This window comes from Talaromyces rugulosus, chromosome III, assembly GCF_013368755.1.
Source record: "Talaromyces rugulosus chromosome III, complete sequence".
NCBI lineage: Eukaryota > Fungi > Ascomycota > Eurotiomycetes > Eurotiales > Trichocomaceae > Talaromyces > Talaromyces rugulosus.
In genome coordinates this window covers 4,559,208-4,584,242 of record NC_049563.1, presented here as the reverse complement: position 1 = coordinate 4,584,242, position 25,035 = coordinate 4,559,208, and the positions used below count along the sequence as shown (strand labels likewise).

The 25,035-nt window shown below is 47.4% G+C and overlaps 9 protein-coding genes across 9 annotated transcripts; 5 read left to right on the top strand and 4 right to left on the bottom strand.

Moving 5' to 3' along the window:
* Window positions 1–2,927: 2,927 nt before the first annotated feature.
* Window positions 2,928–3,348, bottom strand: TRUGW13939_06353 (uncharacterized protein; the record flags this gene model as incomplete). The annotated part of the gene is made up of 2 exons (XM_035489506.1): window positions 2,928–3,230; window positions 3,295–3,348. The coding sequence occupies 2 exons, from the start codon at window positions 3,346–3,348 to the stop codon at window positions 2,928–2,930; spliced, it is 357 nt and encodes a 118-aa protein (XP_035345399.1).
* Window positions 3,349–5,195: 1,847 nt separating this feature from the next.
* On the bottom strand, window positions 5,196–8,987 carry TRUGW13939_06352 (uncharacterized protein; the record flags this gene model as incomplete). Its single annotated transcript, XM_035489505.1, has 1 exon — window positions 5,196–8,987. The coding sequence occupies one exon, from the start codon at window positions 8,985–8,987 to the stop codon at window positions 5,196–5,198; it is 3,792 nt and encodes a 1,263-aa protein (XP_035345398.1).
* Window positions 8,988–10,043: 1,056 nt separating this feature from the next.
* Window positions 10,044–11,748, top strand: TRUGW13939_06351 (uncharacterized protein; the record flags this gene model as incomplete). The annotated part of the gene is made up of 3 exons (XM_035489504.1): window positions 10,044–10,056; window positions 10,120–10,546; window positions 10,620–11,748. 3 exons carry the CDS (start codon window positions 10,044–10,046, stop codon window positions 11,746–11,748), a joined length of 1,569 nt encoding a protein of 522 aa, XP_035345397.1.
* Window positions 11,749–12,176: 428 nt separating this feature from the next.
* On the top strand, window positions 12,177–13,102 carry TRUGW13939_06350 (uncharacterized protein; the record flags this gene model as incomplete). Its single annotated transcript, XM_035489503.1, has 3 exons — window positions 12,177–12,301; window positions 12,369–12,495; window positions 12,554–13,102. The coding sequence occupies 3 exons, from the start codon at window positions 12,177–12,179 to the stop codon at window positions 13,100–13,102; spliced, it is 801 nt and encodes a 266-aa protein (XP_035345396.1).
* Window positions 13,103–14,287: 1,185 nt separating this feature from the next.
* Window positions 14,288–15,192, top strand: TRUGW13939_06349 (uncharacterized protein; the record flags this gene model as incomplete). The annotated part of the gene is made up of 3 exons (XM_035489502.1): window positions 14,288–14,840; window positions 14,897–14,980; window positions 15,035–15,192. 3 exons carry the CDS (start codon window positions 14,288–14,290, stop codon window positions 15,190–15,192), a joined length of 795 nt encoding a protein of 264 aa, XP_035345395.1.
* A 544-nt stretch (window positions 15,193–15,736) lies between these two features.
* Window positions 15,737–16,388, bottom strand: TRUGW13939_06348 (uncharacterized protein; the record flags this gene model as incomplete). The annotated part of the gene is made up of 3 exons (XM_035489501.1): window positions 15,737–15,804; window positions 15,866–16,319; window positions 16,386–16,388. The coding sequence occupies 3 exons, from the start codon at window positions 16,386–16,388 to the stop codon at window positions 15,737–15,739; spliced, it is 525 nt and encodes a 174-aa protein (XP_035345394.1).
* An 807-nt stretch (window positions 16,389–17,195) lies between these two features.
* On the top strand, window positions 17,196–18,997 carry TRUGW13939_06347 (uncharacterized protein; the record flags this gene model as incomplete). The annotated part of the gene is made up of 3 exons (XM_035489500.1): window positions 17,196–17,663; window positions 17,716–18,594; window positions 18,644–18,997. The coding sequence occupies 3 exons, from the start codon at window positions 17,196–17,198 to the stop codon at window positions 18,995–18,997; spliced, it is 1,701 nt and encodes a 566-aa protein (XP_035345393.1).
* Window positions 18,998–19,817: 820 nt separating this feature from the next.
* TRUGW13939_06346 (uncharacterized protein) lies at window positions 19,818–20,526 on the top strand (the record flags this gene model as incomplete). Its single annotated transcript, XM_035489499.1, has 2 exons — window positions 19,818–20,405; window positions 20,461–20,526. 2 exons carry the CDS (start codon window positions 19,818–19,820, stop codon window positions 20,524–20,526), a joined length of 654 nt encoding a protein of 217 aa, XP_035345392.1.
* A 1,220-nt stretch (window positions 20,527–21,746) lies between these two features.
* Window positions 21,747–24,356, bottom strand: TRUGW13939_06345 (uncharacterized protein; the record flags this gene model as incomplete). The annotated part of the gene is made up of 3 exons (XM_035489498.1): window positions 21,747–21,870; window positions 21,930–24,152; window positions 24,214–24,356. 3 exons carry the CDS (start codon window positions 24,354–24,356, stop codon window positions 21,747–21,749), a joined length of 2,490 nt encoding a protein of 829 aa, XP_035345391.1.
* Window positions 24,357–25,035: the final 679 nt, after the last annotated feature.

The following is a 25,035-nucleotide window of genomic DNA, read 5'->3' as shown; positions in this document are numbered from 1 at the left end:
AACGAGAAGAATTTCGAAAGCTTGTCTCGGCAATGGAGGGACAGGAAAAGCTTACAATGGAAATTCATTTCACCCAACTCGATTCCCTCCTTAGGAGCCTGGAGTTTGAAATGAAGAACCAACAGCAGCAATCCTTATTTCCGAGACCGGGCAATACTAGGTTACAGAAAATGGAGATCGACGGCCCAATGCAGCTCCGACGCCTTGCAGATTGCTCATGTGGAAAATGAAAGCGTTGACAGACCAAGATCAAAACGAAGCTAAGCCTGTGACAATCCAGCAAGGTTTGGAACTTACAACTTGGTTGGAAGGCGAGATTGTGAAGAATAGGAAGAGTTATGACAAGCTTGTCCAACAGGACTGGAAGGAGGAAATGACCATTGTTAAGATCATGATTAAGTTCATGTCCCTTTTCTATAAATTTGCGAGAATTTTTCTTAAAAAATGACTATTTATGCCAAGCCAAGCCTATTCGTCCTTTCGGGTATATATGGTTTGGCAACACTGGCTCTTGCGTCGGTCATGCGATCGCGTTAGCCCTCAGTCAACGCTGGGGGTGCGTTTGATCCAAAAATCGACATGGTTTTGTCTATCTCATGGAGTTGGAGTATGAGTTTCGAGTGTCTTTACAATATATTAGATAACCCAAATTAAAAGCTTCTTCTAAACATATGCATCAAGTACTTTTAAGTTTTTATTATAGATATCATTGATATGGCTAATAATATATATCCTAGGCAGATACAACATTGAAGCTTATCGCACTAAGGATTAATACAACTTAAGACAATCGCGTTAGGACTAGGATAGGTATAGATCAATATAGCAAATATAACAAATACGATTATGGCTGCATGTATGCGAGATGACAACATAATAAGCATAATAGATGCCATAATTGCTATATTTAGGATTGACTATATAAGGATACTTGTTTACTTTTTTATATTTAGTCTATTATATTTTATTTTTATATTAATGTAGAATATATACTTTACCTGTTTCATTAATACGTTACCCTTATACTGTCATATTGCTTGCAATATACAGCCTTAAACTCTTGTATAGCTACGTCTACTTGAGTTGTTCAGCATCAATTGATAATTCTACCAACGAACGCCCATTCAGTAAAGAACGGTTGATACGTTTTGACAACTAAAAATAAACTATCTTCTATTTGGATGCTTAGCGTTCCACTAATTTATTTCTTAATAAGTTCAGAGTTGAGAGTTCAGGATGGTTGCAGAACCTTGCTAATTACAAATAATAGTATTATTAATGTGTTGAATTATGTAGAATTGCTATGGGACGCGCTTCAGAAAACAAGTGGCCGCTCGCTTACCGATTACGTTAGTGGGTGGTTATGATTGCATGAAAATGAAAAGGCCGAATGTAGTAATTCATGTAGGAAGAGAAACACTTGAAATTATCAGTACGGTATTATTATGTGGCGCAGGAAACCCCTGTAGATTAGCTGATGTCAATAAAACGGTTCATGCGGCGCACATAGATCTAGCAATCAAGTGGCAACCAACACTACAACTCAATGGCATCCGGGATATCCCCTGTTATCGAAGCATAACATTCTCTTTGCGTTGATATAACCCTGCTTCTGTCCTCGACGGAGATGATTTCTAATCTGGCTAGCTTGTGCTCGATGCACAAAAATCATAGATCACACGCCGAGACAGTTAACACTTTTCACTTTTCATAATGTCTAATGATATGGCTGACGAGAAAAGACAACGAACAGAACAGGGAGTCACAGTGGTGATATCGTTGGTTAAAAATAACATCGTCACCATCTTCACATCCGACAGGCTCTGTGGAGGAAAAGGATTCGCCGTCTAAGGCAAATTGCAGATCCTAGGAGTGCCTGTATCCTCAATAACTTCATGTTTGAAACGAGAACAATGGCCTTTTAAGAGAGAACTGGCTCATACTTGTTATAAATCTATGACCTCTTCTGTTATTGCCCCCTTTTTCTTTCTTGTTCTAAATCACATCAAAAGCAAAGACCACTCAGTGAGTGGTTATACGACAGACTTTGTGTAATCGTCGGCCAAAGGTAGCGGATCATTTCCATGTCCCCAATGCATTATGGCCAGATCTTAGCCAAATTATCATCTTCCATGGGGTATCTAAAAATTCTAACATGTTTGGATAGCCGGAGAACATATACGGGGATTGAGGTAGTGGTAACTCCATGAGCAGTCTAATAGTTATAATCGCAATTGTTAAAGTAAGAGTGACGGCTGAGTGTTCTCAATGCTAAGGACCGAGTCTCTGCGTTTAGATGACAATTATTCACGGACTCTTGGGCCTTTTTGACAAAAGGCAAAATTGATGTTAGACGGTTACCAGAGTCAAGAATCGCTGTAGGTGTATCACCAACTAGTCGAAAGCGTGTTAGGATGGCTTTTTAGAAGAACTAGTCCAAGGTACTTTGAATTTGACTTATATTCAAGTCCCTTGTCTCTTGTTCGGACATGATGAAGTGACAATTTGTGATAATGTTGGAAGGGTATAATTCTGGAGAAGGATACTGAATTTGGGTTGAGTGAATGCTACACTCCATTTCTTGGATATAAGGCGACTATGGACACTACAAAACATGTTGCCAGGTAATATTTAATTTCTGTTTTATTATTAAGAATGTTTAATAATATAGAATTAATTTAGTGTAAAAAAGAAGTATAAAGCTTAAAGTAGTTTAAAATAATAAAGAACTAATAACTTATAGAAGACCCTTGACATTCCTGACTTTGTCTTCTTAATGGTTATATACCCATTAGATTTCTATAGACTAAAATATTATTCAACTTAGAAAAGGTATAAAGAACATATTTTTTTTGGCCGCCATTTCGATCAATACACCAGACAGACACACATACGCATGTCTCTCTCATATCAATTGCTCAATTGAATTACTTGCAGACGTCATTCACAGCCTGATCGGCGCAGTTGTTACCGCCCATGGCCTCGCACTGGCTCTGAATAGAGTTGATGGTCATGAAAACAGACCAGTAGCACTGCTCCTCACTCTCACCGGTTCGACTGGAGCATTGCGACAGGCACTGAGGGCAGTACCGTGTGTAAGGGCCGGCCTGGCTGTTGCACACGGTAATAGCTGGGACGGGAGTCGATGAGGGAGTCGATGAGGGTGATGGGATGGCGGAAGAGGAAGGGGTTGGGATGGCCGAGGAAGAGTGGGAGTGGGAGTGAGCGGGCTGTATCATTCAAGAGTCAGTAAAATGAGTTAGAAAACAAGAGTATGTAAGAAGCAAGTCTGACCTTGGCGAGAGCCATGGCAGGGAGAGCCAGGAGGAAAGCAGCGGTGAACTTCATGGTGGTGGATAGAAGTATAATGTTTTTTTTTTACTATTAAAAGGTTGTTCGAGAGAAAAAAAAGTTGATGTTTATTGTTCAAGGTGTGAGAGAGCAGGAGATGTCTATTTATATTATTTAAATTAAAACTCTTCGAAACACTAGGCAACCAACAATTAATTGCCAAGTTGCCAACATTAACAACTTATTATCGGGACCTCCGGAGGCTGAAAATCCACTGAAAATCCAGACAAGCCCGGAGAGAAATTCAGGGGAATGCCGATCAGAGCGAGACCCGTAAGCGGAGACCGTACTCTCAGTACTAAATTAGGAGTAGTTTTAGGGCCATGTTTTTACGCTTATGTGCGCCACTACATCCCGTTCTCCACGACGTTCCGTAGGAAATACAAAGTACAATCATGTAGTTATGCTCTTTGGCATAAATTAATAGAAAAAAAAAGAGAAAAAACATAAACGAATCTGCTATCTCATGCTGAATCCTATGCATTTCTGCATATTTCAACGTGCAAATTGCGCAGTACATCACTACAACTGTAAGCGTCCAGATCGTCCCCTGGCAGAGCCGTTTTAACCAAATATAGAAAAGACTCGCTCGGTTCGCAATTTACAAGCTTTAAGCTTGGCGCGCCTCCTTCTCGTTACATCGTTACTTTTTTTTTTTGCTCCTGCGCTGCCGCTGCACATCACAGACCACGCCGGGGTGCTGGACCTGCAGTTGAGCATGAGAAGATGGTATTTAAATATTCATTTGCCGTTAGAAGTCATTGGTTCTGGAAACTTGTGTAAATTGTACAATAATATCCGATTAGTTAACAACAACGTCGGGTTAATGTTGGCACGAGCAAGAATTATAAAACCGTTGTCTCTATACTACTGGCGTCAATGCTCACCACGGATCAGTGTTTGATACTACTCCGTGTACTCCGTAGATGAGGGGTAGTCTGTCAGGATTAGGGTGTATGGAGTACCTCCGAATTTTACAGCCCCTAAGCCCGAGGAGGAAATAACATGTAGGTTTATGGTTTCTATTATTGTCATGTTTGACGTGTATGCGAAGACACAGGGGTACATGTAGTATAGAGCATGGTTCTCTATATATGCGCACCTGTTCTTAATCACTCTATGCTAATGCTGGTTCATATGGGGGGTTTTTAATGTATTATCTATATAGCATCTGAAGTGCATAGCTCGAACAAAGGTAGAAGCTCGACCAGATGTTGACCGAGAGACACCCTATATAAACAATTGACCCGCATTCAAGAAAAGAAACTTGTAGTTATCTCGTCATATATTCGTTTTTATTCTTCTTTTGTTAATAATTATAAAAAACCATGCATAACAAGGTAATAATACCTGCCTGCCTTGGTCATAGCCAACCAAGAGGTACATACAAACCCGAGATATTTCGGATGTACCCCTCAGAAGAGAGTTGAGATGTATCTATTGAACTGAAAAAAAAACCCCCTTCCAAACAGAAAGAAACACACATGAAATCTTTCTAACCAATAACGCCATAAAACGCTCGCTTTGCTTTCCCAGATTATGGATATAGTACAGAGGAAACAAAAAACAAAAAACAAAAACTCCAACGATATGTTCCCCCCTGATGGTATCTTTTATGCAAACTTCTTCACCCTTGAATACTTCGAGAGCTGGGCTTGTGGTAGAGGGTCCAGCCCTCGTTGTTTCTTTTTTTCCACGTAGATTAGAATTCATAGTGAAAATGTGAGAGAGTAAAATTTCGTCACAGAGAAGGAGAAAAAAAGACTCTCTCAAAGAGTGAAGGAATAGAAGAGAAAGAAAAGAAAAGAAACGGCCGTTAGGTTTGTGAAAAACCGAAAAACCGGTTAAGCGGTTGTGCCAACCAGTTCCACAATCTTGCCAGCCACGGCCGATGGGTAGCCTCGAGAGACCATCTCCTGAACAACCTCGACTGCGCCAGACCGGTTCTCTGCAGCCAGGAACGCGCGCGTCATGGCTTCGTAAGTGCTAGGCTCGCGCTTTGCAGCGCCGATGCTGTTGTAGACGGTGCGGGCTTTGGAGATGTTGCCCTCGGCGGCCCAGCCGTTGATCAGAGTGTTGGCAATGTACGGAGTCATTTCGATGCCGCGGCGTTCCATGTCGCTGACAACCTCGCTGGTCGATGGCACTTGGTGGTTGATCACCATGGCCTCGAAGAGCGCTTGGTACAAGCACGGCTGAACGCGCACTTGGCTGTTGGACATGACCGAGTCGAAGATGGCGCGGGCGCCGTCCATGTCGCGGAGCACGCAGCCCTTGGCGTGGATCAAAGATGCATAGTGGACGGCTTCGGGCCGCTGGCCAGACGTCTTGATGGTCTCGAGCACTTTCTCGGCTGCTTCCATGTTGACCGGCTCCAGGGAGGCGTGTGCATCGATAAGAAGCTTGTATGTGTGCATTGTCGGCTCAATGTTGCGCGATCGCATGCGTTCGTAGTAGGCAAGGACCTTGCTGCGGTCACGTTTCGTGTTGAGGAAATACTGGATCATCGAGTTGTATGGTGCTGGACGAGGCTTGTAGTTAGGCATAGACTCCATCTCGTCAAACATTTCCTCGGCAAAGCGCTCGTCGCTAACACGGCAGAGCGCATTGACGACAGTACCATAGGTGACACTGGTTGGGCGAACTCCGTTTGCACGCATTTCCGCAAAGTAGAAAAGACAGTCGTCAATACGGCGAGCCTTTCCAAGCTTTCCGATCAATGCATTGTACAGGAAAGAAGTGGGTTCAACGCCCTCGGCACTGGCCCGGTGGAAGATCTTGACCGCTTCGGTTGCCTCATCGAACGTCTTGGTGGATTCCTTCAACGTGGTGATGTAGAGACCAAAAGTGTTGGCGGACGGAGCAGAGCCAATGTCTAACAGTTCCTGGTGGAACTTGGCTGCCAGGTTGCGTTCACCGAGAGTCAGGCATGCCGCGACCATCGCGTCCAGGATCGAAACCCAACCGTAGCGCACGGTGTTGTACTGAGGAATAAGAGGAACGTCCTGTCGTGCCATAGCCAAAATATCGTGTACTTGATCCATACGACTACCCTTGGCCGCAGCGTTGATGAGCTTGGCATAAGTGATATAGCGTGGATGACGGCCAAGGCGGCGGATGTTGCGCAGTTTCGTCAGAGCTGCGTTCAGGTGAGCAGTGCCTCGTCCGCTGGAAGCTTCGAGCTCGTCAGCAATGATTGCCGAGCCCCGGAAGTCAGTCGAGTAAGCATAAGGATCAAAGTTGTCTTCCGCGCTGGTTGCCGACGAGTTCATCTGCGACGGTTCCGAGACGGGGGTGTAGGAGCCGGATGTCATAGACTGCTTGCTGGGGCTGGGAGCGAAATAGTCCTGCCACCGTCTCACCAGTTCTGGTCGGCTGTCGGAAAGTTTGAGAATTGCCTGGTCGACGAGACGCGTGGTAAACACATCCAGAGGGACACCAGTGGTCAGAACAACATCAACCATGTGGGCGAAGCGAACCAGGTGAGGGGCATCCAAAACAGCAGCATTGTTGACAATCATGCCTGCCTGGACTTGGAGAGCCAAAGTAAGATCGTCGACACTGAGCTGCGAAATGCCCATCGGTCCCAAACTGGCCACAGCGTGCTCAGCCATGGGGAAAACCAAACCGCCATTCTCGACCATAGACCGGATAAGAGTCATAGCAGCGGGGGATGAGATAATCATGCCAGACTGCACCATCAGGACGCGGCCAAGAAGATCGATGGCTTCATCGATCTCTTCGCGAACGGGGGCTTGAAGCATCTGGTGGGCAGGTGCGGTGTTTCGAATGAGGTTGAACATTTTGCGGGCTTCCATCAATCCCTCCTCGACGTGACCGCTCTTGATGAGAGCGACAGAATACATGGTCGTCGGCTGGATCATATCCGAGGCTGCCTGATCCAGGTTGGTCAAGATTCCCCAGAATGTTCTCGCGGCAAACACGTTTCCTTGTCGGATATGCAAAGCCAGCATGGGAATGGCTGAGCCAACAGCCTCTGCCGACTCGACAACGAGGCGGTTGTACGACTCGAACGCAACGTCTGCGTTTCCAGCGTCAGCAGCTGCGACACAGATCTTTGCCATGGCCTGCTGAAGGGCCTCGCCGCCAAGTTGAGCAGTGGCTTGCTCGGCAGCTTCAACAAAGTTTCCAGCGTCTAGCGAGGCTTGGACGAGAGCGTTGCGGACGATAACAGACTCGAACGCCTCCAGACGAGATTCGCGGTCTTCCTTCACATCGGTGAAGGACTCGCGAATGCGCTCCAGGAAGCGCATACCTCCTTCCTGCTTGCCGCAAGTCAGGTAGGCGCAGACCAGGGCAGCATAGACGTCAGCGTCGCGACGCTCAACAATGCTGAAGATGCCTTTGTCATCTGCGACAGCCATTTCACGGTACTCGTTGTAACACTCAACGGCACTCTGTAAGTCACCGATCTTGGCAAAAGCACGAATCATCGAGGGGAAAATAGCAGCGTGTGGCACGAGCTTCTGAGTTTCGATGTGGGCGTAGATTCGGATCATGTCCTCCACTTTGCCTTCTTCGGCGCAGCTGGTAATGAGAGAGCGGTAAACTTCCAAGGGGAAGACCATTTCCTGATGGCGGGCGACGGCAGCATCAAACAGTTTGATGGCGATGCTGAGAGAGTGGTCCTCTGCAACTAGTTCCCTCTCCAATTCGCTCGAGCGGAACAAGAACTTTCCCTCTTCCTCCAGCCCGCCGAAACGAGTGCGCTGCTGCTCCAGGGCTTCCTTCGCGGCCAAGGTCTCGAAAGCTCGGGAAACCAAGATAGCAATCAGAGTCTTGTAGGTCTCCTCATTTGGCATGACGCGGCGACGCAGCATGTCCGAGTAGACATCCAGAGCTTTGGGCACGGCATGAGAAGAATCGGCGTGCAGTTTTATGGCGGCTACCAGCAGTGCATTGTATGCCTCGACGGACGGAGTGAGACCAGCTCGCACAAGCTCCTCGAAGGCGGCAGGGATTTCGACATATTTTTCGGCAACGGCGAGCTGAACTATGCGGAGTGATTCCGAATGCGATTGCTCGATTTGAAGATCAGAGAGCTGCTCGACAGCAGCCTCGGATTCGGCAACATTTTCACTGGCGGAGACGCCTTCTTCGGCCTCTGCATTTTCCTCTTGGATCTGAATCTCGCGCGCAACGGCTTCTTCGACTTTGGCGCTGACATCGACGTTGACAGCGGCCTTTTTCAGATCGCGGACATCACTCTGGGCTAGTTTATCATCTTGGTGAACCTTGTCGGCGTCTGTGGCGTCGTCCTTGGGTTTCCATCCGATGCGACGCTTGAATTGAAACTGCCTCCAGTCACTGTCGTCTCCCGTTTGTTGTGCATGTTGCCAGGCGGCATAGTAGGCGGCTAAACCAGAATCTCCTGAGCCGCCAGATGACTGGCTGGCCTTGGCTCCGGCGCCGGATGAGCTTGACGAGCTCTGAAAGGCATTCTGAAGCTGTGTTGTGCGAGGGAATTTGAGGGGGTGGGTAGCGAGCTGGTTGAGGGAGGCGGCCGGGGTGGCGTAGGTGGACTGCGAGGCTGCAACTACCGACTGAGCATAGCCATGGGTGAAGGCTTTGGCAAAGTTCTGGCGCGCGAGGTGGGTGAATGGCTTAAAAACCATTTATCTAATGGGGGTCCTCTTCCGGCCGAAGAGGAGTCTCTAAAAGAGAAGTTAGTTTTGCGCCGGAGGATCAAGAAATCAGTGAAGAAATATTCATACCTTGGTGAGCAATAGTGAAGAACAATGCAGGTTCATTTGACGACCGACTGCCGCCAAAAGAACGCGCGGGAGAAATTGTTTATGATATAAAGCAAAGAAGCGAAAGTGCCTGGTGGTCAGTAATGATAATCTGCAGTTCCAACCAAGAGAGGAAAGAAGAAGAACAGAGTCACGCAGCCCCGTGTTGTTTTATCGAGTGAATAGGGGAAACCAGGGAGGATGAAGTGGAAGAGGGAGAACAAACACAGACAGGACAGGTGCCTGGAGAAAAAGGGAGCGACGATAACGGGAAGGAATGCGTGTGAGAGCGAGCGAGTGGGCGGAGTTAAAGGCGCACCCGACGCGCTGGGACGCAGAGACTGTTAGCCCCGAAGGCCGAACCCGACGAGAGCCAAAAGCTTCCAGAAGGGCAAAATCAGATGACTGCCGGTGGAGCCTCCGCGGGCAGATTGGCCAATCAGAATGTGCTCATTCCGGGCGCTAAGGAAAAAATAGGAACGGCTCGTTTTCCCAATCGGGCTAGCTGCTCGGAAGATAGGCGTCTCTCCGATTGGCCAATGCCTGCGGGGGCCCGCCCAAAGCGGCTAGGCGCGGCTCCTGGCGGCCTGAGGCAGCAGGCAGCAATAAGCACTGTGACTCACCCTAACGCTGATTATTCAGATTATTCAGAATTAAGTCCGGGGCTCCCGGCTCTTTTTCTTGCTGACCCGCGCTGCTCGATGCGTTACGTCAGTGGGTTGTTTGCCTGGAGAATTCTAGGTTGGGTTCGGAATGACATCGTGGTCGTGGCTGGTTGGCGACGAAGTGTTGTGTTACCTGCAACAATATTATCAATATTAAATAAATAAAGACATTGTTTTGTTACTGTAAGAACAATGACGCGGAGATCGGCCAATGACGTGGCGGCCACCCCTCGCACCTGCCCGGCCCGCCGACTATCCTCAAAATAAACACACGATGACTCGAGATCGTGACTCCCAACTACCATTGAATCGGACTTGCGCGACAAGATAGAGCAGAAGCATACTTGCAGCGAATCCATTCCCTTCCTCGCATCTCCAACCCCGCTACCTGGCAAGCCTGATGCTTGTTCACCCGCCCAACACGACCGCTGTGTCGGCTCCGGGCAAGGTTCTTCTCACTGGCGGCTACCTGGTGCTTGACCGTGACTACTCTGGCACCGTCTTTGCCCTCGACGCTCGCATTCACGTGCTGGTCCAGCAGCTGCAGCGTGATCGTCGCCCCGGTTCTGGAGACCCCTTTACCTCGTCGCTCGACACCGCCAAGGAGGGGGTAGTCGATGAGGAGGAGCCGCAGGCCGGTGCAACCCAGGCTTTTGACGGCCAGCCCGAGGAGAACATCATTGTGCGCTCGCCGCAGTTCCGCGACGCCGTCTGGGAATATGTCGTGCGGAGGTGTGAAAATGGAGGCGGGGTCAAGGTCTCTCAGAGGAATGAGGGGTGCGTTTTCCATTCCTGCTCGCGGCGTGAAGCCGGAGAAGAAGGGAGCTTTACGTTGCTAACTTTACGACAGACCGAGAAATCCCTTTGTCGAGACATCCCTAAACTACGCGCTCACATACACTAGCTACGTGGCTGATTCACAAGACCTTGGCTCGCTCTCCGTCACCATCTTGGCCGACAACGACTATTACTCAGACACCAACTCAGGGAATGATTCCGCTGCCCGCAACCGTGGTGGGTTCCGGGACTTTGGAGTCACCCTGCAAGACGCTCACAAGACAGGCTTGGGCTCATCAGCCGCGCTGGTCACCGCTCTCGTATCTGCTCTCGTTACCCATCGCACAATGCACCCGGACGATCTGGTAGTGGCTCGCGAGAAGCTGCACAATCTAGCACAGGCCGCACACTGCGCTGCTCAAGGCAAAGTGGGTTCTGGGTTCGACATTGGAGCCGCAGTCTTTGGCTCGTGTTTCTACCGTCGCTTTTCCCCGTCGATCCTCGAGAGGCTCGGCGAAGTCGGCTCGCCCAGTTTTGAGGAAAGGCTCTTCTCGACAGTGGAGGACTTGGATCCTGCACAGCCCTGGGATACCGAATTTGCCGACGTGGGCATGAAACTGCCGCCTGGCGTGCAGCTGATCCTGTGCGATGTCGACTGCGGATCGCAGACCCCGTCGATGGTGAGAAAAGTGCTCGAGTGGCGCAAACAAAATAGAGAAGAGGCCGATCAGCTGTGGGACGACCTGCAAGCAAACAACGAAAAACTTCGCACCGAGCTTCGCCGTTTCAGTCACACCCGGATGAGCTCAGAGTTTGAGTCGGCTGCGATTGTCGAGCTCCACAAGACGGTGAGAGGGTTGATGCAACAGTCACGAAACTATCTACAACAAATGACAGCCAAGTCCGAAGTTCCGATTGAGCCTCGTGTCCAAACAGAATTGCTCGATGCTGTCTCGCAGGTGGAAGGCGTCATCGGGGGTGTTGTACCCGGTGCTGGAGGCTACGATGCGGTGGCCCTGTTGATCAAGGACGACATCGATGTCGTCATACGACTAAGGATGCTCTTTGAAAAATATCAGAGCAAGGTTGAGGACGACTTTGGGGGCAAGATCGAGAGGGTGCGCATGTTGGGCGTGAGACATGGGTCGGAAGGCGTGCGCAACGAATACCAGAACGCGAGACGGTATGCGACATGGGTGTAGCCAGACCTAAATACAGATGAAAAAACTGTAAAACTAAATTAAAAATTTGAAAAGATTGAAAAATTGAGCCGAATATATTAATGCTCTCAAACAGCAAAGTGAGTTGTTGGCTCGTGATAGTCTCAGCAGCTCAGTAGTTTTAGCGAGTCCATCTATCACATCTCAAGCCAACATGACATCCGTGCTTAAACAGAGAAGTGCCAATCGCAGACCCTTGACAATCACTCGCCTCCTATTCATTGGGTTGAGGCATGGGTGTAACTACCTACCCTATCAGACAGCTTGAGGCTTGAACTTGATGCACATGAGCTGTACTTATTCCTGCTATGCCACGTCATCTACACAATTCCCGCATTGCACGGTACCTATTAATACCCCATGAGCCGAGAAATTTTTCTATAGAATTAAATAATTTGGCTTCTATCAATATGGGGGAAAAAAAGAAGAGCAGTTATACTTGGCCTAAAACTGGCTATGAGAACCATACACAAGAAATGCAGTCTGTAACGAGTGACAATGACTCATCCGCAGAAATGCTGAATCTCCTTGCCAGGTATGGGTGAATGTATCAATTACTGCTTGTATTCGTAGGTTCTAGTACGCTAACAATGGAGAGCTAGCTTGTACTTGAACCCACAGTACAGTGATTTGACTATTATCTGTGGCACTGAAGTCTTTCCAGCCCATCGGAACATTGTCTGTCCTAGATCTGCTTACTTCGCGAGGTCATGTGGTGGAAATTTCAAGGTTTGTTTTGGGTTTTCGGCTTTAACCGAATGCCAGCTAATTAGGGTGGCTTCTGCAGGAGGCATCGGGGAAAATTGAACTCGGAGACCAAGATCCGATTGTGATTAGAAAAGTGCTCCAGTTTCTTTATACCGGCGATTATACTCCTGGCATCAACAGAGATGAAGAGAAGGAAATCAATCCCGAACAGTCATCGGAAGAGCCTTCTCAGGACGGCACCTCCCCACCAGAATACCAAAGAGACTTCACTGCATGTCAATTCCACGTTCGGATGTATGTTCAAGCCGACTATTTCCAGATCGATGGTTTAAAAAGCAAAACAGAAAGATACTTCCGGGCGTCCTTTTTAGACCGGCTCAATAGGGAGTCGTTCGAGGCAGTTATCACAGAAATATACACCTTAACACCTGAATCTGATGATCAGATCAGAGATGCGGCAGTAGCATTGACGATGGACAACCTGGATATTCTTCGAAATGAGACAGAGGCAATTCTTCTCGATGAATTTTTGAAGCGGTTACCAGCTTTTGCTGCAGATATTTCTATTTCATTTTTAAAAAATCGCGGCGTACCTCGGAAACGGCTGGCTTCCATCTCTGATTGGTAGACCTTCGATGCTGCAAAGTATCTAATTACTAATGCCTTCAGGCAAAAATCATAATCTATTATTTTTTAAACTTCATTCTTCTATCACATCATTCCATATGTACAGCTTTCGAGTTCGTGTTCAGGTGCCAGACTTTAAACCTGCCTGTTATGTACGTATATAATTATGTATAGGTGGCAGAACCAATGGGGGATTCGACAATGATCATGTTGATTGGGAAGATTGCTAAAAATTTCATTAAAGTATTGTATACTATGCCCATGAAGTGGAACGGCTTAGTTGCAACGTCAATTGATAGCGTCAGGAAGGCTTAGATGTTTCTTTCTTTAGCAAGATTACGGGGAAACGTTAGGGTTGCTTCAAATGTTACTCCTAGTTATCATACCAAAATATTATTGGCTTAACTGTATAGAATGGCTACTAGCTAAATAAATTGCTCCACAACTAGTACTCCAAACATTAGCCAGCATATCATAAGATACATGTATCCCTGTTCCAAACCTGGCAATCTGTCATAGGCAGTATCTTGTATTCTGTAGTTATTATATTTATCACCATATATATATTATAAATAAAAATTCATGTCAAGGGATACAGTATAATTTCCAGATTAATATTATTCCTACACTATTCTATATTTATTATAGAGGAAAGCGAAGAGAGTTTTTGCAAATTACCGTAATAATAACGATAAACTAGCCGCATCTGTCGCAGTTTCTGACATGAATCGTTAAATTATGATGATATTTGTTCAGCTGCCACATTTTTGTTTCACCACTGCACGACAATTTCCCTCTTTTCTTCGTCGCTTCTCAGCTTGTTTCTAATTATTCCAGGTGGCGATGCATCGGGCTTAATAATAACAAAGTAATCACAGAGTCGACTTGCTCGTCCCACTTTTCTGTCGTTGGCAGAAGTTAAAACGCTCGCAGTCGATTGGGTCTCGGCACCACTAACTACTAAGGTCAGAGACCCCGGATTGTTCGCCGCTCGGCTTGCTCCCATCTCTGCTGCACCTCTCTCTCTCGCTTCCTTTCTCTCCGACCTCATCTCCGCTTTGCTTTGCCCGATTTGACCTATTCCACTCCCCCCTTTTCGTTTCTGTCCGTTATTTTTTTTGGTTCAGCGTTAATTCCAAAACGCTGTGTCCATTTGCGACCATCTGAATCACGCCGTGATTTAACTATGGCATCCACCGACAACGTGCCGCCGGCTGCTGACGCTGTCGGGTCGAATAGCGAAGCCACGCCCGAAACCACTGCAGCCACCATTGTCCCTCAATCATCAGACGAGACTGGAAAGGAGAGTTTTCCAGTAGCTAGCAACAACGGCGACAACAACACACCCAGTGAAGCGACCGAGACAGCACCGCAAGAGGACACACCGGCCCACGCTACGGAATCCGCTGGCGACGCAACACCAACACCTGCACCACCAACAACTACGACAACGACATCAGCTGGAATCAAGACTGGCGAGGAATCAGAAGTAGTGGCCGTCACCGAAGGCGAAACCTCTGATCAATCCCAGGCCGCCGCCGCCGCCGCCGCCGCAAAGGAAGACAGCGCCGTCGGTCCCGAGCTGGTGATTACCTTGCTTCTGACAACCGGCGCCCGGCATCCCTTCAAGATCGATGCAAAGTACCTACGGGGACGAAGTGTCAATGTGGAAAATGACGATCCGTTCAATATGAGTGTATACACGCTCAAGGAGTTGATTTGGAGAGAGTGGCGTTCAGGTAGGAGTTTACTCAAAAGAAGTCGACTATTCGATGGGCTAATTTGCGTCTTTTAGAATGGGAACCCCGGCCATCATCCCCCAGTTACATCCGGCTTATTTCATTTGGAAAGCTCCTAGACGACAAGTCACAACTATCAGGTCAGCATCTTTCTTTCCTTTCCTTTTTGACAATCAATGCTAACCCATAATTAGACTCAAGTCTAACTCACGACGCACCCAATGTCATTCACATGACGGTCAAGCCCCAGGAAGTCGCAGACGAAGAAGACACCAAAGGCGGCAAGTCATATTCTGGTCGAGACCGAGATGCTGCAGACCGCAGTCCCGGCTGCCGGTGTATTATCTTATAGTCTAGCTTCCGGAGACTTTTTTTGTTGTTTTTGTTTTTTATTCTTCAGAAACGAGCCTCCTCCTTTTCATCTTACGATACCCTTTTTTTCTTATTTTCTTTTCTCATTTCCCCTTTTATCTCTCCTTCTCAGTGTCATTCATAGAATGGCTATCGAGCTTCTACAGAGAAGAGCATCTAATTTTCAGTCTTACCTACCATATCTCAACCCCCTCATTTTTCTCTTTCCTTTTCTCTTCATTATTCTTATTTCATGTCTGGCTCTCGTTTCAATGGGCGCAAGGTTAAAATTGGCGTTATTCATATATTCTTGTTTTTTTTCCAGCTGTGGTCGTGAATATCAAATTTATATATTCTTCTAGTTTACAATAACCCTAATATACGTAGAGTAGAAAGAAGGATTATAAAAGATCGTCCTGGCATTGAGCTTGAATCATTCGCATTGACTGAAAGAAACAACAGCTGTCTGTTTAAAATGGTACAAGAAATCTATCTAATATCGACTGCTACCGTGGAAGTAACCAATGACGATATCAAACCACTCTCTACCAGTCCATCTTCAACCGCTTCTCCATTTCATCGTGGATAGCCGGTGGCTCACGGAACTCGTCATCTATTTTTGTTAGCAAAAACAAGCTTTTCCCCCCATAAAAAGGAATGGTAAAAGATCATACTGTGGAAAATATCCTCCCAGCTAAGCTCCGTATCCCGTCCCCCAAGAGCCAGAATATCCTCATGCACATTCCCACCATTCCGCCTGGGCCCACCCAGAGCCATGGGCGTAAAGCTCGCGTCACGGACAATCTTGAGCTCCATTCCGCGGCGAATGGGCTCTGCCATGCCGTAGGCCCGGCGAAGGGATTCCATCTTCAGGGTATCTTGAGTTTCGCGCCAGGCGATGAGGCGGGCTTCGAGCGGGTGGATTGATGATGGGATGGTAGAGGCGTTTTCGGACGGTGTGCCGCGGGGTGCTTGTTGTGTGATGTTGCTGCGCAGTGTGTCGGGCAGACCGGGGGCAGAGGGAGCGCCTTTGCTGGGATGGGGGGCGCTGGCGGCGGAGCTGTGTTGGCGGCCGATGGTATTGTCTGTGTATGAGGCGTGCGAGGTTGCGGGTGCGATGCGGAGAGACTGGCGGTATGTTAGTATTGAAGCCCTGATTGAGATCGTGATGGGGTGATGATGGCAATGTCATACCATGTTGGCGGTAGGTTGGTGGTGTCGGGTCGTTGGAACTTGGATTTTTATCTCAGATAGTAATTCTGGTTTAGACGTGCCTCTTTCGAAGAACTGTCCAATATATCAACGGCGATAGAATAAATTGTCTGGAGGAGAAGATGCTTGTCTGTAGCTTGCGGAGACGGACGTTGATCGAGCTTCAGGCAAGGCAGTCACTACCCGCGCGTACAAGCTTCTTCGTCTGCCGCAAGACACCTCTTGCGCATTTTTGTCACGTGATCCTATCGCCGCTGGTTAGTGTTTGGTATAAAACCTGACTAAGGCGGTCACTGTAAAACGTGACATGACAAGCGTTGTCACGGTAAATACTTGACATTTTTTGCGAAATTAAAAGTGGGTCTATTAAGTCGTTCTTATTGGCTGGCTGGCCAAGTCAGCCAATCAGAATGCAGGGTCGGTACATACCAAATATTTGACATAAACACCTGAAATTATATATATATATTTCTTGGAGGTACCTCTCTACATATATATATAATCTGATTTTTTGACACCTTCGTCAAAAATAAAATCAATTGCTTCAAAAATCATGACACATCCAAAGCGCGTGTTTCTCCCTTCAGATATCACCTCAGATATCCTCAAATTGGCCTTCGACATCTTTATAATTAATGGCAAAGTAAATAGCTTCATAGTTGACCTCGCTTATCCCGCTTACTAATATGATTTTCTCAGAAAAGAGTCAAGTGCAAGCACTGCCGATTTTACAAGCAATCTGCAGTCCACTCAACACGTCAAAAAGCACATCTTATAAAGTGTCGAAGCTTCATGAATTCTCTTTCTGACGACTTTTGGAGGCAGATTCCTCGACCTCCTGCGTCTCAGCTTCTTATATCTCCTGGCAGCTTTCCAGGGGGTAAAAAATCTCATGAGGAAATTGACCAGCTGTTGGGGATGTCAATTTTTACTGGTGCAAGGCCTTTCTCGACCTTTGACAGTAATGAGATGAGGTTATTGGTAAGTGCATTAGATCCTACTTATCGCATTCCAGGAATCAACAAAATTATCGAGTCAATTTTGCCACACTGCTATGCCACGGTGCAGGATGAGGTTTTTCAAAAGATTACCAAATCTCAATATCTCAACGTCAGTTTGGACGAGAGTACAGATATTAGAAAGCGTCGAATTCTGAATATATCTGTATCTGACTCAAAGCGGTCATATTTTATTGGACTACGAGATCTGCAGGATGAGACTGCAACTGCTGAAAATCTTGCTAACTGGATTATTACCGAGGTAAGCCCCTATTTTTGAGATAAGGATTTTACTAATTAATATTTGTGGATAGCTTCAAGACCTCACGAACAATGATTTATCACGAATTAATTCAATTACAACAGATACTTGCAGTACGATGCATTCTTTATGGGGTATTTTGGCATCACGAGAAGAAACAAAACACGTTTTCTCATTAGGGTGTGATTCTCATGGATTGCAACTTCTAATAAAAGATATTATACTTCTTCCAAGCATCAGCAAGGTCTTCAGAAATGCCCAGCTTATTGTGACTCATTTCAACACTGCGCCACTGCAGCTTGCAGTTCTTCGGCAAACACAGCTTCAAGAATATAAGGAAGAGCGCGCACTGCTGGGTTCGATAATTACACGCTGGGGCAGTCAATATCTCATGCTGCAGAGCCTCAAGAACAACGAGAAAGCGCTTACTCAGTACGTGCGAGATAACCGTTGCAAGGACGAGATCAAATCAATCCTTCGCTCTATGGATTTTTGGGATGATCTCAGTCAAATTCTTGTCCTCTTAAAACCTATCCATGAGCATATAAAAGCTTCGGAAGCGGTGGCATCTCATGCTGGCTGTGTTTTGCGAAGATGGTTTGGTATTATGCGACATCTTGAGACCTTCCAAAAATCATGGACTGTTGGCAACGATATAAGCAGTTATATGGCTTCAAGATTTCATGACCGAATGCGTCGCCAAGTGCAGGATCTACACTGGGCAGCTTATTATTTGAATCCCCTCATAATCCATGAAGATATGCCCAGCTCGCTGCAGGGTAAGGTTTTTCAGGCTATTGAGCGCTACTGCACCCAAAAGCCTCAAGAAGCTACTTTGCAATTTGCTCAGTTCCGCACGTCTGCTGGAGAATTCTTCCAATCAAGGTGTTGGTCTCATAAAACAGATCCAAAAAGCTTTTGGGAGGTCCAGGTAAGATGTGAATAGCTTCGTGTCTTCAGATACTAATAATTTTCTATAGAAATCAACGTCTCAAGCCTCAAGAGAGTTGTCAACCTTCGCTTTACGACTTTTCAACACCACCGCGACGTCTGCACCCTCGGAGCGTGCTTTTTCTGCACAAAATCGCCAGTTGACGCTATCAAGAAATCGGATGACCTCTGCGCACACGGATATGGTGACTTTTATTTATCTCAACGCTCGGTCGCTTCGAGATGAGCAGGAAATCGAGGATAACAATGACCACCTGGCGGAGGAGGATAATCTTATATCTCGATGGGGCGAGATGCCTCATATATTGGAGGAGCCTCTGCAGCTTGAGAACGAGACTGCACTTATCCAGGCCGCTCAGGCCGCTCAGGTCCTGCAGGCCTGAGCCTGCGAGCGAGACCTGCCTGGGTCCAATTCGTTCGAAAATGCAATAAAAACCCAAATCAGCATCTATTTCCTATCTAGGTTTAGTCGATTATCGTCCTTTCTCGTCCGGCGGTTGGGAATCTAAACCAAATCGATATCGACGACTTCTTCTCATGAAGCTATTGCGTCGCCATTGCATCGTCAACCCTTTATAAACACCTCAATACGAATCTCACTCCCAATACGACGTGCGACGGCCTCCGGATCAATCCCCCCGGGGGTCGTATTTTGAAGCTTTTTGGGGGGGATTTGTTATATAAAAACCACTCCCGGAGGGGGTAAAAAGGGGACCCTGGGCATTATTACACCAATATCAGATTTTATATGGGTTATATCTCAAGCCCGCAGGCTTCAAATCAGCTTGACTCTATTAATTTCGAAATCATCACGCATTAAGCGTAATCTTGCGACGGTGAGGCCGTTATTTATAAAGCCTCGACCGACTGAGCCGCCGGCCCTCGTTGGATATAGAGGGTGGAATTGAGGTCTATAACCACTCAAGGGCATGCCAGGCGCTTACAATTTTGGTGTTTTGTGTAAATTTTCGAAAATTTCAAGATTCCTTACAATTAATTGCCACCTAGTAATTTGTTAGTAATTAGGGGGCTGACGCAGGCCGCCCGAAACCTTGTCAAACTTGACAAAAATTCCTGTCAGGTCAGAAGTGGGTCCTGACAATACCACACCCTACCGCTGGTGCGTCTCCGTCTTGACTCTCCCGCCGAAAACAATTTCGACCTCTTCCAGCATTGCGAACATTAAACTCTCCAAACTAAGACATGTCGACACTCATCTGCTCGCGGGCCTCTGCCCGCAACGCCACGTCCATGCTCCGATCAATTGCGCAAACAAAACAACAACTACCAGCTTTATCCTCAAGACGACACTTCTCCTCCGCTCTACCAGCAGCAGCAGCATCATCATCCCGATTCACCCCCGTTTTCCGCCCTACTTGCATATCTACCAAATTCTTCGCTGCTCAGAAACAACAGAAAATTGCTGTGGCAGCTGCCGCAGCAGGCCGCCGGTTGTTCTCCATCACTGCCAACCAACAAGCAACCTACAACCAAGTCCGACGTGGATGCCGCAAAGAGCAGCGCGCGCGCCGTGGACGGTCCCCAGCACTGGCCAATCGCCCAGAGCTCAAGGGTGTCTGTCTCAAGACTGGTATCACAAAGCCCAAGAAGCCCAATTCTGGAGAAAGAAAAACGGCAAGGATACGTTTGAGTAGTGGGCGTGTGGTGACTGCTTATATCCCCGGTGAGGGCCACAATGTGCAGCAGCACAGTGTCGTTATGGTTCGAGGTGGGCGTGCGCAGGATTGTCCTGGTGTGAAGTATCACCTTGTTAGAGGAGCTTTGGATTTGGTGAGTATTCGTTTTTTTTTTTTGGAAACAAAAACAACGGCTAATTGGAGAATAGGGTGGTGTTGCAACTCGATTGACTAGTCGATCAAAGTATGGTACAAAGAAGCCAAAGGCCGACTAGATTCGTTGAAAAGATATTTAGGAGGCCAGTCATGTATATGTATTATACCGGAGTTTTTTGTGTATCAAGAATTTACAATTGCTCGTTTTCTTTCCCCTTGGAGGACGTTTTATAGTGTTAGGTCGATTCGAATCCTGGAAATTCAGGTTTATAATGTGGAATAAGCTTCCAATATTTCAATAAGCTTTTTACTATTGTTAGTGTTTTAGATATATATATCATTGATACCACAACCCCGCACGTTATTACCCCCGTAACACCTGAACCGTCACCTAACCATACTTGGTTCATCCGAACCAAGTGTTGACATATCGGCCTCAGGCCAACCTGCACTCACGTGCAAGCAAACAAAGAAAACAGTTTTTATTAGCGAACCTCACACAAATCCTGTCTGTATTTATCCTTACACACAGTTAATTCAGTCATTTTCCCATCAAGCAAAGCTGTCTCGTGCGTCAATCCAGAGCCTCAATATCTAACCTGCCCCGTCTAGTCCGACCCCCAAGCACATAGCTTACTTCAAGCCATTAGTGGAGCACCGTGACCTTGGTATGGTTAGTTCCACCTTGAATCCCCCAAAAAGTATCAATCAACTAACAGCCAAAAAAAGGTGGTTAGAATACCTCGTTGTGGTCCTCATCGCTTGCTCCGAAGGTTCTGGCTGGTCACAATTTTTTTTTTGATCTCTTATACTCTTTCTCAATTAACTTCGGTTATCAAGAGATTTTGTTTTAAATAGAGTGTACATTAAGTGACGCTATCTTTATTTACCCGAATATCATCCGAGCATATCGTCTAGTACACGAATATAATTGCTAGAAATCTCTTGAAATTACTAAGATACTAAGTCTCGAGTGATGGTTCTTTTTTTGTACCCTATTTCTTGCGAAACCAACATCCAAGTGCCCGTTAACGCGTTTTCTCACCGATTAAGACAATATTAGCATCATCAGTTCCGGGAACTTTCTCACGCAGTTCAATAGACTGCAAAGTTTTTTTTTTTTTAAAAAAAAGGGGGGTTGTTGTTGTACAGTTCATAGCAGTAGAAGGTATGTGGCCGTATCCCAATCGCAACGCATCAGTTCATCAAGTTCCATCGAGTCTAGAGGAAAAAATATGTAACCCGATAGCAACGTCGCCACCTAGACGCTGATTTTTTGCATAATAAAAAAAATGCCGGAAATTTTCTTTCATAAAGGAAATGTCAATAGTGGCACCCATCAACCAAGAAGTTCAACGTCGAGACCGATAGCCCGCATGAAAAGGTTGACATTGCTTAGTCGTTGACTTGCCATGTCAGCCGGAAGAGTCTTGCTCTGGGCCACAGTTTCCATAACACGGTCCCTAAAAGAAGTAATTAGACATGTAAATCGTTAAATCGTAAAACAGGAAAAGACACTTACTTTACAGCTATCACCAGCCGTTGCTGTTGCTCTGGGCTGGCGCCAATGCCAACTGCTGCCAAAAACTGCCAAACATACACGTCGTCTCCAGTGTTGATAGAACCGGGGAAGATGTCGGCCAGTCCAGGTTCCAAAGAATCGAATAGCTGGTTGAACTTTTCTATCCATTGTTCCCAGTCATGCTCTTCGGCCTGGCCCGCCTCTTTGACGATTTCTGCTCGACTGAGCAGCATTGTCATGATACCCAGACCGACTCTGCTTTTAGCCACGAAGAGAACGTGAGTTTGCGCGAGTACCAGACCTAAAAGGCCGATAATGATGTTGAATGGGGCTTCGTTAACATAGCCAAGCAAGCTCGGCATGACAGTTTGGGAAAATAGCTCAATGTCTTCGCGAGCTGCCGTTGGGAGTTGTGTTTCTCCAGAGAGTAATTGGCCTTTGCGGACTACATCCAGGGAGTCCAGGTTAACAACTATCATGGTCAGGACGGTGACCCGTTGTTCTTGATCAATCTGGCGGAAAAGACGAGGAATGGCCTTCTTGCCCTTGGAGTATGACAAGAAAGCTATAAACGGGTGTGGCACCGAAGATCCCGGCACAATAGGCTCCAGAACCTTCATGTCTTGCCAGAGCTCCTGGTTTAGACTTTGCATCTTCTGCCTCCACTCCATGTGATTTTCAATCGACTCGGGGTCGCCTTCCTCCGGCGGCGGAGGCATCGTCCGCTCAATATCCTCCATCTGCATCAAGATGTTATAGACACTTTCAATGTTGTTCAAGATTGATTTTCTATCGCTAGCGCTAAGATCGGCCGTTGCTCGTTTAGGCTTGGGGCCTTCTGAGCCCTCGGGCTTCTTTATATTCAGTAACGGTTTCGGTGTCTTGGCGTTGCTGAAGGAAATCTTTCCGAGGCTTCCTTCGATGATGAGTTGCTTGTTCTTCGGCTTTGCCTTGGCCGCCTCAACAGCGCGTTGCACCTGCTGCTGCATGCGCTGCATGTGGTTATCCGCATTCTGGTACTGTCTTCGACCATGGCCACCTGTGCGGTTGCCGGTTTGGAAGAGATATGTCTGAGCGAAATGGCCTAGCGGTTGGCGAGGATGTTGGCGAGGGGCGCCACGTATTTGGCTGTAGACTTGATAATAGAAATCTTCAGACAAGAGTGACTCTGGGTCGTCATTCACGTTTCCAGTGGCGGCGACAAGTTGCTGCAGCTGGATCCGAGTGATGAAGTTCTTGTCTTGCGGTGACATTAGACCATTGCCACGGGAGAGAATGAAAATCTTGTGATTTCGCTTCGCACGTTTCGCGTCTTCCATCAAGTACGTCACACGTTCATCCTCGGAGAGGTTCATCAACTGCTGCGGATCAGTAATCACTGGGGCGCCGCCCTGAGAGGACACAGGTATCTGCTGGGGCTGCTGCGGTTGCTGAGGCCGGTGAGCCTGGGGAATATTAGGCTGGCGCTGTTGCTGAGGCAGAGGCGGTGGCTGCCTGTGTAATGGCTGCATAGGCGGCGGAGGTGGTCCGGGAGGTGGGTGCTGAAAGATTTGCTGCAATAATTGAGCTGGAGGGATCCCCATAGCCAAGGCCTGTTGTTCTAGGGCCATCAAATCGGCTGGTGGCAGGGGAGGGAAGCCATCGGGGAAAGGTGATATTTTCTGGCCATGTGGTATTCCGGGGGGTAGTTCGAGGTTTGGAGCAATGGGAATGCTTTGATGAAGAGAGGACTGTGGGTGGTACCGCATTTGGGCCTCAACTTCTTCCAGACTCATCATTTTCCGAGCGGATGCAGGCACAGGCACAGGCGAAGGAGCGGGCATAGACATGGGCATGGCTGCAGCCGGGGCCGTCTCGGCTGCCGATTTCCTTTGCGGCTTGGTTCCCCATACGCTCGACTTGGCTGCAATCTCAGGAATTAAATCGGAGCCTTGATACTTTTCATAGCCAGTCTTCTTCGGCAGTCGAGGAACGGTTGGTGCCGTCGCTGTGGCCGGAGCTTGATGCTGAGCAGACGCAGAAGACAGAGGCTCTGCAGCTTTGGGATGCTGAAGCGTGTAGCGGACTTGCTCTTCATTGATGACATCTGAGACCTGGGCGGTCTTGCCAAAGAAGTCAAAGTCCTTGCTGGTATCACCGCCACCAAAGGTATCATCGTTGAACTCATCTTGGTCGTCGTCAAGCTGGTCACCGAGTCCATCGTAGGTATCCTCGAAGTCAATTCTAGCCACTAGTCTCAGCAACGGCACCTTAGACAGACATTTCTCCAGATACAGCTACTCACGCATCATCGTCTCCTTCATGCAGGCCCTGCGCCTGCGCGCGAGCGACTTCGGCGAATGGGTCTGGATTTTCAAAGATGCCTCGGGACTGTTGGCCCGTTTGGCGATCCCTAGGTAGGGAGGTATCGAAGCCAAAGAACGACATGATGGCTCTCTTTCAAAAAAAGGCGAAGGCGAAGGCAGGAAGGGTGGGGAGGAGGGGGAGGTGCGGTTCTGTTCTGCACCGCAGGCCAGAGCCGAGAGTTGTGAGGGGTGGAGTGGAAGCCGGCGATAGCTTAACCTGGTTTTCGCCTGTGCGCGCGGGTGTTGGTGCCTGAGGCAGCCACTTGGAGACAGCACTGTTATAAATCCGATTGCGCCCGTTATTAATTTTATAATTTTATTGTGAGATTATTGCCATTGTATTATTATTGAGATCGGAAATGTTTCTGGCTGCAATCACTGTGTGGGCGCAGCGAGCTCATACAAAAGATCATGCTTCTGCAGAGGCTACTCAAATAGTATTCTTCACCACTAGTACACATATCTATATATCGAATACATGTTTCAACATGAAAAATTAGTTACTTGTTATGTATTTTTAATAACTTCGTGTAAAAATAGGGGTGTGCTGCATGCGGCCATGAAACTGCCAAGCGTGACGAATCGGCTCTTGCCTCAGGCCGCAGCTGAGGTCAGCCACGCAAGCACCAAACAAAATACGTACGCTACCAATTGATCTGTTCTGCTTGCACTCTCGACATCGACCACAGTGTGCTCGCTTTTCTTCTTTCGTCTTCTTTTCACATTTCTGATTAGATGCGCCCTTGACGCCTTCCCGTGTC